This window comes from Chiloscyllium plagiosum, unplaced genomic scaffold (assembly GCF_037043375.1).
Source record: "Chiloscyllium plagiosum isolate Xiang-an unplaced genomic scaffold, Cpla_swu_hap1 HiC_scaffold_39, whole genome shotgun sequence".
NCBI classification, from domain to species: Eukaryota; Metazoa; Chordata; class Chondrichthyes; order Orectolobiformes; family Hemiscylliidae; genus Chiloscyllium; species Chiloscyllium plagiosum.
In genome coordinates, this window is record NW_028270177.1 from 42,620,107 (window position 1) to 42,633,911 (window position 13,805).

Consider the following 13,805-nt stretch of genomic DNA (forward strand, 5'->3'; position numbering starts at 1 on the left):
CAAGGGGAGAAGGGCAAGAAGATATAATTTTGAGAGATACAAGATCTAACCAGTCACTGATTGTATGGGATGAGCAAATATGCTCTCTTTCTGATCTGTTACCCAAGAGTGTGGTAATTTGTGGGATAGAGGGAGAGAAATTTAGCATTCCCCTATGTAAGATCAGGTTGGAGTGCTAACTTAAGACTGGGAAAGTTACAGTGGGAGTGATTGACAGAGTGTCATTTCCAGGAATTCATTTTGTTCTTGGGAATGATTTGGCAGGGTCCAAGGTGGGAGTGACACCCCATGTTGTGGAGAAGCCCAAGGAAGACCAAGAAACCGAGGAGTTAAAACAGAAATATCCTGGTATTTTCCCAGACTATGTGGTAACCAGATCCCACTATTATAAGTCACAGAACAAAGGGAAAGGTAAAGAGAAAGATGAAGGAGTTGAGATTCAGTTAGCAGAAACCCTGTTTGATGTAATGGTGCAGGAAAACCTGAACAGGCAGAGGGTCAGACAGAAATGTTTAGTCCTGAAAAGCTAAGAGACCTGCAACAGCAAGTCAAGATGATAAAAGATATATATCTTTGGGGCGGCACGGTGGCACAGTGGTTAGCACTGCTGCCTCACAGCGCCAGAGACCCGGGTTCAATTCCCACCTCAGGCGACTGTGTGGAGTTTGCACGTTCTCCCCGTGTCTGCGTGGGTTTCCTCCGGGTGCTCCGGTTTCCTCCCACAGTCCAAAGATGTGCAGGTTAGGTGAATTGGCCATGCTAAATTGCCCGTAGTGTTAGGTAAGGGGTAAATGTAGGGGTATGGGTGGGTTGCGCTTCGGCGGGTCGGTGTGGACTTGTTGGGCCGAAGGGCCTGTTTCCACACTGTAATGTAATCTAATCTAATATGTGGATGCGTACTCCAAAAGAAGACAGGGAATATTTTGGAGGGTTATTATCTGAAAGATAGAATCCTCAGATAGAAATGGAGACCACAGCAGGTTAGTGCAGAGGAGAAATGGACCGAAGTGCACCAGATTGTGTAACCAGTAGCATACAGAGGGGAAGCGTTACGGGTAGCACATGAACTACCTGTAGGAGGTCACCTAGGGTTACGAAAGACTTGGGCTAAGGTACAAAAACATTTCTTTTGGTCTGCAATGCTCAAATTTTGGTCAGGAATGTTAACTTTTGCCATATGTGCCATACATGCCAAATGGTAGGAAGCCACAGGACGTGAAAAAACCAGCACCTTTGTTACCAATTCCCACTGTTAAAGAATGTTTCACGCGAATTATAATTGATTGTGTAGGTTCCCTCCCGAGAACTAAAAGGGGAAAACCAGTACTTGTTAACCCTAACGGATATGTCTACCAGATTTCTGGAGGCAATTCCATTACAGAGTATCAAAGCAAAAAAGAGAGTAAAGGCGTATGTAGCTTTCTTCACATGGTATGGGCTACCCAGAGAGATTCAGTTGGACCAAGGATCAAATTTTACTGCTGGGCTGTTTAAGGAGGTTATGGATAGCTTAGGTATACAGCACTTTAAATCCAGTGTGTATCATCCTGAATCCCAGGGAGCTTTAGAAAGGTAGCATCAGACCTTGAAGTCCATGTTAAGATCATACTATCAGGATTACCCATATGATTGGGATAAAGGTATCCCATTGGTATTGTTTGCCATTAGAGAAACCCCAAACGAATTCCTCAGTTCACTCCCTTAGAGTTAATGTTCGGTCATGAAGTGAGAGGCCCTTTGAAATTAATTAAAGAAAAATTGACAGCAGCAAAGTGAGAGATCTCACAATTAGATTATGTATCGGAGGTGAGGGAGAGATTAAATTGAGTAGGTGAGTTAGCTAAACAGCACCTAAAGAGGGGAAAGTGTAGAATGAAGCAGGTGGCAAATAATAACTCTCAGACTCACATGTTTTCCCAAGGGGATAACGTGTTAGTACTATTATCAATGATAGGTGATCCCAGTTTGATGGTTCCTATCAAATTGAGAAAAAAGTTGAGTCGGGTGAACTATTTAATAAAGATGCCAGGTCGAAAAAAGGTATTGGTTATGTCATGTGAACATGTTGAAACCGTGTTACACTGGAGAGAAAAAACTAGAGAAACAGGTGTTAGATACTAGCCTGCAACGTGAAGAATCAAATCCAGATGATATGGATTTTGAGGTGCTTCAAAATAGATTAAGAAATGAAGAAGTCCTTGAGGAGTGAGATAGATTAGTAAGCATGGAACAGAGTTGAAAGATTGGTTACTGCAGTATAAGGACATACGTAATAATCAGATGGGGTGGACTGATGCTACTGTACATGAAATAGATGCAGGGAATACTGCTCCAATAAAACACCCCCATTGGCTTAATCTTCTCAAAACCAGACAGGCCCAGATGGAGGTGGAGGCCAAACTCAACAAGAAGATCATCAAACCAAGTCAGTGCAAGTGAGTTTTCCGATCATCTTAGTTCCCAAACCGGACAGGTTTAGATTATTCGGCGTGGATTATCGGAAGGTCAGTGCTGTTACAGAATCGGACTCATAGCCGGTTCCTAGATTGAAGGACTGTATCGACAAGCCAGTTACATCGCCAAGTTGGACTTAATACATGGTTACTGGCAGATACCTTTATCAGAGACAGCAAATGAAATTTCTGCATTTGTAACCCCAGCTGGGCTATATCATTTTGAAGTGATGCCTTTTGGAATGAGGAACATGTCCGTCACATTCCAAAGACTCATGAACAGAGTTGTGGCTGGGTTAATAAACTGTACAGTCTATTTGGACGATGTAGTGATCTTTAGTAAGTCCTGGAACGATCACATGGTACAGTTGGCAGAGCTCTTTGAATGACTACGAGAAGCAAAATGGGTGATAAATTAAAAATAAACTAGGAACATTATAAGATAAGAGGAAGAGAGCTGCCAAGTGAACATAAGCCCCTTAGAGAATGAAGCTGGGGAAATAACACTGGTGAGCCAGAAAATTGCAAAGGAGTTGAATACTTTTTACCAGAGTTCACAGTAGCATTCCAAAATTACTACAGATTCAATGAGCAAAAGGAGGAGAGAAAAATACCATGGAAAATAACAGAGTTAAAGACTGGACCTGATGGGATGCATCCTCTGATATTAAAGAAAGCAGCTACGGAGAAACTGGATATACTGATTGCATACTTTCCCGGAATCTGTAGATCCTGGAAAAGACCCAGAGGTTTAGAAAACTGCCAGTGGGATACCCATATTCAATAAAGAGAAACAGACACAAAACACAGGTAACTATACGCCAATTAGCTTAGTGTCTGTGATTGGAAAATGCGAGAGTCTTTTACAAAGAATATAATAGAGCATTTAGAAATATATATGATCAAGCAGAGTCAGCATGGCTTCATGAAGGTGAAATCATGCCTGACAAATTGATTAGATTTCTTTGAAGAGGTAACAAGCAGGGGAGATAAAGTGGAAGCTGTGGATGTATTAAATTTGGATTTTCAGAAGGCGTTTAGGCAAATTCTTAAGATAAGCACTCATGGTGTTGGTGCATGGATAGAGGACTGTCTATAACTTATGGAAGACAAAGTTGGGTTAAGGGCAGCATTTTCAGGCTGGCAACCATTGGAGTGGCATAGAGATTAGTGCTGGAGCTACAATTAGGTGCAAATACAAAGAGCAAAGAGAACAAAGAAAGTTTACAGCCCAGGAACAGGCCCTTCGGCCCTCCAACCCTGAGCTGCTTCAAATCCACTGTCTAAACGGGCACGGTGGTTAGCACTGTTGCCTCACAGCGCCAGAGACCCGGGTTCAATTCCCGCCTCAGGCAACAGACTGTGTGGAGTTTGCACATTCTCCCCGTGTCTGCATGGGATTCCTCCGGGTGCTTCGGTTTCCTCCCACAGTCCAAAAATGTGCAGGTTAGGTGGATTGGCCATGCTAAATTGCCCGAAGTGTTAGGTGTAGGGGAATGGGTTTGGGTGGGTTGGCGCTTCAGTGGGTCGGTGTGGACTTGTTGGGCCGAAAGGCCTGTTTCCACACTAAATAATCTAATCTGTAAGTAATCTAATCTAAACCTGTCGCCCATTCCTAAGCATCTGTATCTCGATGCTCCCCACATACTCATCCATCTGTCCAGTTGCATCTTAAATGAATCTACCGTGCCTGCCTCTGCCACCTCTTCTGGCTACGCGTTCCAGACGCCCACCACCCTCTGTGTGAAGTACTTGCCACGTGCATCCCCCTTAAACTTTCCACTTTTCACCTTGAAAGCGTGACCCCTCGTTATTGAATCCTTCACCCTGGGAAAAAGCTTGTCTCTATCCACCCTGTCTACACATAGAGTCATAGAGATGTACAGCATGGAAACAGACCTTTCGGTTCAACCCGTCCATGCTGACCAGATATCCCAACACAATCTAGTCCCACCTGCCAGCACCCGGCCCATATCCCTCCAAACCCTTCCTATTCATATACCCATCCTATTGCCTCTTAAATGTTACAATTGTACAAGCCTCCACCACTTCCTCTGGCAGCTCATTCCGTACATGTGCCACACTCTGCGTGAAAAAGTTTCCCCTTAGGTCTCTCTTATATCTTTCCCCTCTCACCCTAAACCTATTAGTTCTGGACTCCATGACCCCAGGGAAAAGACTTTGTCTATTTATCCTATCTTTGCCCCTCATAATTTTGTAAATCTCTATAAGGTCACCCCTCAGCCTCCGACGCTCCAGGGAAAACAGCCCCAGCCTGTTCAGCCTCTCCCTGTAGCTCTGATCCTTCAACCCTGGCAACATCCTTGTAAATCTTTTCTGAACCCTTTCAAGTTTCACAACATCTTTCCGATAGGATGGAGACCAGAATTGCATGCAATATTCCAACAGTGGCCTGACCAAGGTCCTGTACAGCCGCAACATGACCTCCCAACTCCTGTACTCAATACTCTGACCAATAAAGGAAAGCATACCAAAGGCCGCCTTCACTATCCTACCTACCTGCAACTCCACTTTCAAGGAGCTATGAACTTGCACTCCAAGGTCTCTTTGTTCAGCAACACTCCCTAGGACCTTACCATGAAGTCCTGATAAGATTTGCTTTCCCCAAATGCGGCACCTCGCATTTATCTGAATTAAACTCCATCTGCCACCTCTCAGCTCATTGGCCCATCTGGTCCAGATCCTGTTGTAATCTGAGGTAACCCTCTTCGCTGTCCACTACATCTCCAATTTTGGTGTCTTCTGCAAACTTACTGACTGTACCTCTTATACTCGCATCCAAATCATTTATGTAAATGACAAAAAGTAGAGGGCCCAGCACTGATCCTTGTGGCACTCCACTGGTCACAGGCCTCCAGTCTAAAAAACAATCCACCACCACCACCACCCTCTGTCTTCTACCTTTGAGCTAGTTCTGTATCCAAATGGCTAGTTCTCCTTGTATTCCATGAGATCTAACCTTGCTAATCAGTCTCCCATGGGGAACCTTGTCAAACGCCTGACTGAAGTCCATATAGATCACACCTACTACTCTGCCCTCATCAATCTTCTTTGTTACTTCTTCAAAAACTCAATCAAGTTTGTGAGACATGATTTCCCACACACAAAGCCATGTTGACTATCCCGAATCAGTCCTTGCCTTTCCAAATACATGTACATCCTGTCCCTCAGGATTCCCTCCAACAACTTGCCCACCACCGAGCTCAGGCTCACTGGTCTGTAGTTCCCTGGCTTGTCTTTACTGCCCTTCTTAAACAGTGGCACCACGTTTGCCAACCTCCAGTCTCACCTGTGACTATCGATGATACAAATATCTCAGCAAGAGGCCCAGCAATCACTTCTCTAGCTTCCCACAGAGTTCTCGGGTACACCTGATCAGACCATGGGGATTTATCCACCTTTAACCGTTTCAAGACATCCAGCACTTCCTCCTCTGTAATCTGGACATTTTGCAAGATGTCACCATCTATTTCCCTACAGTCTATATCTTCCATATCTTTTTCCACAGTAAATACTGATGCAAAATATTCATTTAGTATCTGCCCCATTTTCTGTAGCTCCACACAAAGGCCGCCTTGCTGATCTTTGAGGGGTCCTATTCTCTCACTAGTTACCCTTTTGTCCTTAATATATTTGTAAAAACCCTTTGGATTCTCCTTAATTCTATTTGCCAAAGCTATCTCATGTCCTCGTTTTGCCCTCCTGATTTCCCTCTTAAGTATACTCCTACTTTCTTTATACTCTTCTAAGGATTCACTGTCTATACCTGACATATGCTTCCTCCTTTTTCTTAACCAAACCCTCAATTTCTTTAGTCATCCAGTATTCCCTATACCTACCGGTCTTCCCTTTCACCCTGACAGGAATATACTTTCTCTGGATTCTTGTTATCTCATTTCTGAAGGCTTCCCATTTTCCTAACGTCCCTTTATCTGCAAACATCTGCCTCCAATCAGCTTTCGAAAGTTCTTGCCTAATACAGTCAAAATTGGCCTTTCTCCAATTTAGAACTTCAACTTTTAGATCTCGTCTATCCTTTTCCATCACTATTTTAAAACAAATAGAATTATGGTCGCTGGCCCCAAACTGACACCTCAGTTACCTGCGCTGCCTTATTTCCCAAGTGGACGTCAAGTTTTGCACCTTCTCTCGTAGGTATATCCACACACTGAATCAGAAAATGGTCTTGTACGCACTTAACAAATTCCTCTCCATCTAAACCTTTAACACTATACCCGTCATGATTTTGTATACCTCAATCAGGCCCCCCTCAATCTCCTTTTTTCTAATGAAAACAAACCTAACCTACTCAACCTCTTTTCATAGCTAGCACCTTCCATACCAGGCAGAATACAGAATAACTTAATCTATCCAAAAACCCAACAGTCTATTCCAACTTAATAATGCTGTTCCAAATATTTGCAACATTCCCCATAAACACCCCTTGGCAAAAAAAAAGATAAAATTAAACACGGTGTTACAGGAGAGAGAGATGGCAGAGAGATTAAGCGTGGAACACCTTCTTCCATTTAGTTGTTTCTTGGACCAGCAGCCTCAAAACTGCTTGATTGCTTTCAGTGAACAGCCAGACTGTGAAAACTAAATGAAATCAGAGAAAAGCTGAGCTGGGAGAACTGGCCGTTCTTCTTTCAAAAGCTTGAAAATATTCTCAAGTAGCTAAAGCCAGACTTTTCAGAATTGCAGTTTTTACAACCTCTCTGGGGAAAAAAAAGGCCAAGGACAGCATAACCTTGTTAAAGGAGCACTATCATCCAAAATATGAACGTTTTGTAGGTTCGTTTTGCTGAAGCTATTCAAGGCATTAATTGGACTACAGCTGGAATATTGTGAACAGTTTTAGGCTCCTTCTTGAAAGTGAGAAAGAAGAAGAAGAAGAATGAGAGCCAACTGATTAACACATACAGGATTGGAGTAATATAGCTTAGAATCATGTCCTTTGGTCCACCATGACTGTGTCAACCAAACTATACTGATTCCATTTACTTGCACATGGATCCGGTATTTTTAAGTTCTTATGCAGATGTTTGTTAAATATTGCAAGAGTACTTGTTTCCACCACCATCTCAAGCAGCATGTTCCACCTATCTGCCATCCTCTGAGTGAAAACATGTTTCACCAGATCCCCTCTAAACCATTTCTTCTTCACTTAGAGTGTATGCCTGCTGGTCTTCGATACATCTGCCATCACCATCTATCCCACCTTATAATTTTGCAGACCTCCATCAGATCTCCCCTCAGCCTCATCTGCTCCAGGGAAAACAACCCCAGCCTACCTAGGTGCTCCTCATAATTGAGATTTTCCACCCTAGATAACATCCTCATGAATCTCCTCTGCACCCTGTCCAATGCAATTATGTCCTGATAATGTGGCAACCAGAACTAAGCTAATTGGAATAGCATGCCATCTGTAGTCTATTTAATATTTAAAAAGCTGCAGTTAGACTTCCCTGCTTCTGTATTCTATGCAAGAGCTAATGAAGGCAAGCAATCCAAATGCTTTCTTCACCACCCTATCTACCTGTGTTGATACCTTCAGGGATCATTAGACTTATACACCAAGGTCACTTTGTTTCTCAATACTCTTTAGGAATCTACCATTCGTTGTGCAAATCCTTCCCTTGTTAGCCCTCCCAAAATGTATCATACCCGCACCTACCAGGATTAAATTCCATCTGCTCAATTTGACTGTAGTCTGAAACCATCTATCGACAACACCACCAATCTTTGTGCCATCTGTAAACTTACTGCTTATATCTTCGACATTTATATTCAAGCCTTCAGCGGACATATCAAGCAGCAACACCCCAGCCCTGATCTCAGTAGCACACTGCTGGTCACAGGCTTCCAATCACAAAAACAACCCTCTAATTTGCCTCTAATTTGCAAGTCAATTTTGGATTCTGTTTGCCAACTTTCCCGCAAGCCCATGGGCTCCTACCTTTTAGACCAGCCTTCCATGTGGGACCTTGTCAGATACTTTACTGAAGTCCATGTAAACAACATCAATTGCACTAACATCATCAATATATTTAGTCACCTTGTCAAAAAGCTCAACTAAGTTACTCAGACAGGACTGCCCCTTCAACAAATCTGTGCTAACTATCTCTGATTAATCACTGTCTTTCCAACTTTACTTAATAACACCCCTCAGAACTTTTGCCAATAATTTCCCTCCTACTAAAGTCAGACTAACTGGGCTGTAATTACCTAGTCTATCCCTGATGCCCTTCTTGAGTATAAGAACCAGAGCATTGATCCTCCAGTCATCTGGAGGCTGTTGGCCACTTCATCCGTGGCCAACAAAGTATTAAATATCTCTGGTAGCGCCTCAGCAATATCCACACTTTTTATCCTTGGCTGCTATGCAAGATATCTCATCAGGCCCTGAGGATTTATGTCCTTAATACCCTCTAAAGCATCCAATATCTCCTTCTTATTAATCTTAGCTTGCTCTCGAACCATCACCATGCCAACTAAAATCTCCAACTATAGTGCCTTTCTTCTTTGTCTTACTGATGAGAAATATTCATTTAAGATTTGACGCAGGTCCACCAGCTCCATACACAAATTGCCCATTTGGTCCCTAATATATTCCATTCTTTCCCGGTAATCCATTTGCTCTTAATATATTTATAAAATGCCATGGGGTTTTCCTTAATCCTTCGTGCCAAAGATATTTTGTTGCCTTCTTTGCTCTCCCACAACACTCTCTATACACTTGAAGGGCTGTCTGTTTTTAATGCTCAGTAACAAACATATGCTTCCTTTTTCTTCTTTATCAAACTCCTGATATCCCTTGGCATCCAGGGTTCCCTGCACTTGTTGCCATTGTCCTTCTCTCTTCAAGTAGACTTAGCTGCAAGTAGCTGCTCCCAATTTATGCTTGACAGATCCTGACTAATGATATTGAAATTGGCCTTCCACCAATTTAGAGAGTTACGGTCACTATCCACAAACGTTCACTCACTGACACTTCAACCACTTGACAAGCTTCATTCCCTCGGATTAGGTCTAGCACTGCTGCATCTCTGGTAGGATAACCTACATACTGGTACAAAAAGCTCTCTAGGATACATTTCAAAAATTCCACCTTATCTGAGTGAGCACAGGCTAAGTCCCGTGGCGGAACAGAGCAAACGGACTGATTCCAAGAGTGGTGGTGGAGCGAGTGCTGGATGGGGGCCAGCATATGAAGGCAGTTGGCCTTGTGCTTTTGGACCGGCAGGCACGAACTGGAACGTAAGTACTTATGGTTAGTTATTATCATTCTGGACTTCTTCAACTGTTCCCATGCTAATCTTTTTTTTGACTCTGTAACAACACTTAGAAGTATCTGTGCTGACACATAACTGGTCCCTTTTTTTTTCCGAAAAGCTATTCCTTTTCTCAAGTATACTGTGTCCTTGGTTTTTTTCAGAGAATTCATAAACATCTCCCGGTGCTGATTCGACTGGGTTGGTACAGCGGTTGAAGGGTATTGAAAGGCCTTTTTGTATATATGTAAACAAATGAGACTTCTGGCCAAAGTGGTCATGTCTTAGAAGTGACCTGTATAATGCAGCTCTCTAACTGAGCAGCTCTCTAACTGACCAGAACTAGTTAGGAGTTCAACAGTGTACTGTGTGAACAAACTCTCTGTCTCTTTCTTTCCTTCTAACTTCATTTGTTCCTTTTGTTTTAATTGTATTTTAAGGGGGTTTGTTTAATGGGACAGTTGTGCATATTTGGAACAGCATAATTAAGTCTAGTTCAGATGGACTGAGTTCTGTTTTTTATTCTGTTCTTTGTGTTTCATTGTGAATAAATTTCTGTCTGTTTTAAAACCTGGTAAAACATGGTCTGGGTTGCCTGCTCAAGAATGTTTTGAATGGTCTGGCCTAGTCCATAACAGTGCCTAGGTCCTCTGTACCTAAGATGGCAACAAAATTACAAAACATGACAAATTTTTTACTGCACTCATTAGAGTGCATGTGGCAATAAAGGCAATCCCAGTTAACGTTAGCAAAGTTGAAAACCCCTACTACCATAGTATAGCCCTGTACCTTTACACTGCTCTGTGATTTGCCAACATATCTACTCTTCAATCTCTCTCTGACTCTCGGGAGGCCTGCAGCAAAGTAATCACCCTTTTTTTAATTTCTAAGCTCTACTTAGATGACCTCATTTGATGAGCCTTCTAAGACATCCTCCCTCAATCCTGCAGTGATGGTGTCCTTTACCACTAAGATGATACCTCTCTTACACCGCTGCCCCTCCCATACCTGAAACCTCTATATCTTTCAATGTTGAGCTGCCAGTCCTGCCCTTCCTTTAACCAGCTCAGTAGCATATTTCCATACATTGATCAACACCCTGAGTCACCTGTCTTATCAGTCAGACACTGTATTAAAATAGATATAATTTAGCTTTCTGGTCCTCCCATTTGCTTTATCATGCCCATGTCTTCTCCACATGCTAGATTCTTAGCAGTTCACAGGATAGATAGAGTAGGCATGTTTCCACTGGTGGGAGAATGAGGGCATAATTTAAGAATTGGTATTGCACATTCAGGAAGGAGATGAGGATTAGTTTCTTCTCTGAAAGTATCATTACCACAGAGGGCTGTTGAGGCTGGGCTATTAAGCATATTCAATACTGAGACAGATATTTAATCAGTAAGGGAATCAAGGACTGTGGGCAAAAAGGCAGGAGAGTGCAGGTGGAGATTATCAGATCAGCTATTGTGTCATTGAATGGCTGAATAGATCCTCCAATGGGCTGAATAGCCTACTTCTGCTAATATGTCCTATCTGTCTTACTAATATTTTCCCTAAAAACATCTTTCTCACTAAGGTATATCTTTACTGTCGGCCCTGAACATGGAAAATTAACTTGTTCTCTTTGAGGTTTTGGTATTTTTGCATTTTAACCTGATGGCTGAAAGACAATACATTTCACCACAGTATTTCTCTTTTTCAGTAATACTCTAGCTATGTTTATATTTCAGTTGCAGCTCACAGTTCATATCAAGTGAGGTCCGTGACTTTGCAAGTGTTTGTCTAGACTGCCATTAGTGACATGTCTGTCTTTTACAGCAAGGGGCCAGTCCAATACATCTTGCAGTGCTGCACAACCATGACTCCATTGTCAAGCTACTAATTGATGCAGAATGTGATCTGGATATTGTCGATCATGTAAGAATTTGCCCTACAAAAATCGCTTTGATTATTCATTTGAGCTGTTATTGTACTACTTTAATGTTTGTGTCAATTCTTTTGTAATTTTTAACAAACATCTTAGTGGTTTTAATATTACCTTGTAAATCATGTTTGTAATAACATCTAGTTTATTGTGGGGCATCTTGCAGTTCTGGCACTCGATCAGAAATCCAAAATGAAAGAGCATGGTGGGATCAGAATCTGTTTTGAACTTGAAGTGAACAAAACTGGTGATAGCTGAGCTAACGAGAAACTGACCAGAGGACCTGCTGGATTGTTGTTTAAAACCCAACCAGTGCCCATCAGATGGGAAATTGCCACACCAATCAAGTCCCGTATGCAGGAGAAACCAGCCACAGGTTTTGTGGAAGCTCTTAATGCCTTCAAAGGAACAAAGGAAGGGCATCAGTTACTGGTTGACCAGTATTTCCTATATTACAGAAGTATGTATATTACAGCAAAAATATTTTCCTCCTTGTTTGCCAGTTACAAAGATTAGATGAGATTAATTTCAGCCTTTTACCTTCAGGACTGACAGGATTAAGCAGAGACAACATGAATTTCTAGTCACATCTTAACGTTGATAAGGAGGAGCCAGGGAATGTGTTTACTTGGACTTTCAGAAGACATCATTAAGGTCTCACATAAGAGATTAGCATGTAAAATTAAAGCATGTGGGATTAGGGGATAATATGGGTAAACACACATAGAACCATACAATACAGTAAAGGCCCTTTAGCCCATCTGCATCGACAAAAAGTCTCCGACTCTAAATCTTCAGTAAACCAACTTTCCTGCATTTGGCACATAATCTCGAATGTTATGTCATTTCAACTGCTCATTCAATTATGCAACTTTAAAGATTCTGAAATTTTCTCCCTCACAGTGCATTTCAGGTTCCCACCACCCACTGAGTGAAATAATATTTTCTCACATCCCTTCTAAACCTCTTGCCTTTCACTTTAAAATTAAGCCCCTTTGATATTGGTCCTTCAACTAAGGGGAAAAACTGCATTCTATCCACCCTCTCCATGACTGTCATAACCTTACACACCTCTATCAGGTTCCTCCTCAGTCTTTTCTGCTCCAAATTAAACAACCCAAGCTTATCTAGCCTCTCTACATAGCTAAAACACTCCATCTCAAGCAATATTCTCCAGACCTATTTCATTGCAATTATATCCTTCCTATGGTGTGGTGACCAGGACTGCATTCATATCAGCTGCGGCTTAACCAATTTCTGTATTTCTACATAATCTTCTTGTTTTTCTTTATAGAAACCCTACAGTGTGGAAACAGGCCAAAAGGCCCAATGGGTCCACGCCAACCCTCCAAAGAGCATCCCACCCAGACCCATCTTCCTATCTTATCCCTGTAACCTTGCATTTCCTATGGCTAACCCACTTATCCTGCACATCCCTGACCACTATGGACAATTTAGCATGGCCATTTCACCTAACTTGCACATTTTTGGTCTTATAGCCTTTGCTTTGACTGATAAAGGCAAGTGTCCCATATGCCGCCTTGACTACCCTATTAATGTGTACCTCCATCCTTAGTCACTTGTGGACAAGCACCCCAAGAACCTACTGTTCTCTGAGCTTCCTAGTGTCATACCATTCAATGTTTTGTTACTTCTTCCAAAATACCTCACCCCTCACTTATCAGGTTAAATTCCATCTGCCATTGATACGCCTATCTAATCAATCCATTTGTGTCCTCCTGTAACTTAAAACCTTCCTCACTGTAAGCACCTAGCCAATCTTTGTGTTATTCACAAACTTAATTATCATACCCTCCTCATTCTCAACAATATAATTTAAATGTATCAGTGAGGAATTCAGACAAAGACAGAAATTGCTGGAAAGACCCAGCTGTTCTGGTAGCATCTGTCAAGTGATAGAGATAACATTTTGGGTCCAGTGACCCTTCTTAAGAACTGATTGTTGTTAGGAAAGGTTGGGATATGAGCTGAAAATGGGGTGGGTGGGATGAGCAAACAATAGGTGGCGATGGAGCTCAAAGAGAGAGAACAGAGTTGGGCAGGCAAAAGGAATAGGTAATGGTTAGTCTAGGAGAATCAATAGCAGCTAATGGGGACCATTAGTAGCTG

The 13,805-nt window shown here is 42.2% G+C and overlaps 1 protein-coding gene across 4 annotated transcripts in view; it reads left to right on the forward strand.

The window, feature by feature from the left end:
• ankdd1a (ankyrin repeat and death domain containing 1A) overlaps nt 1–13,805 on the forward strand; it is a 293,056-nt gene that overhangs the window by 125,820 nt on the left and 153,431 nt on the right. For all 4 annotated transcript variants that reach the window (XM_087981356.1, XM_043677683.2, XM_043677679.2 and 1 more), the window contains exon 10: nt 11,570–11,668. In XM_087981356.1, the coding sequence (XP_087837482.1) occupies nt 11,570–11,668 (99 nt within the window). The remainder of the gene's footprint in view (nt 1–11,569; nt 11,669–13,805) is intronic.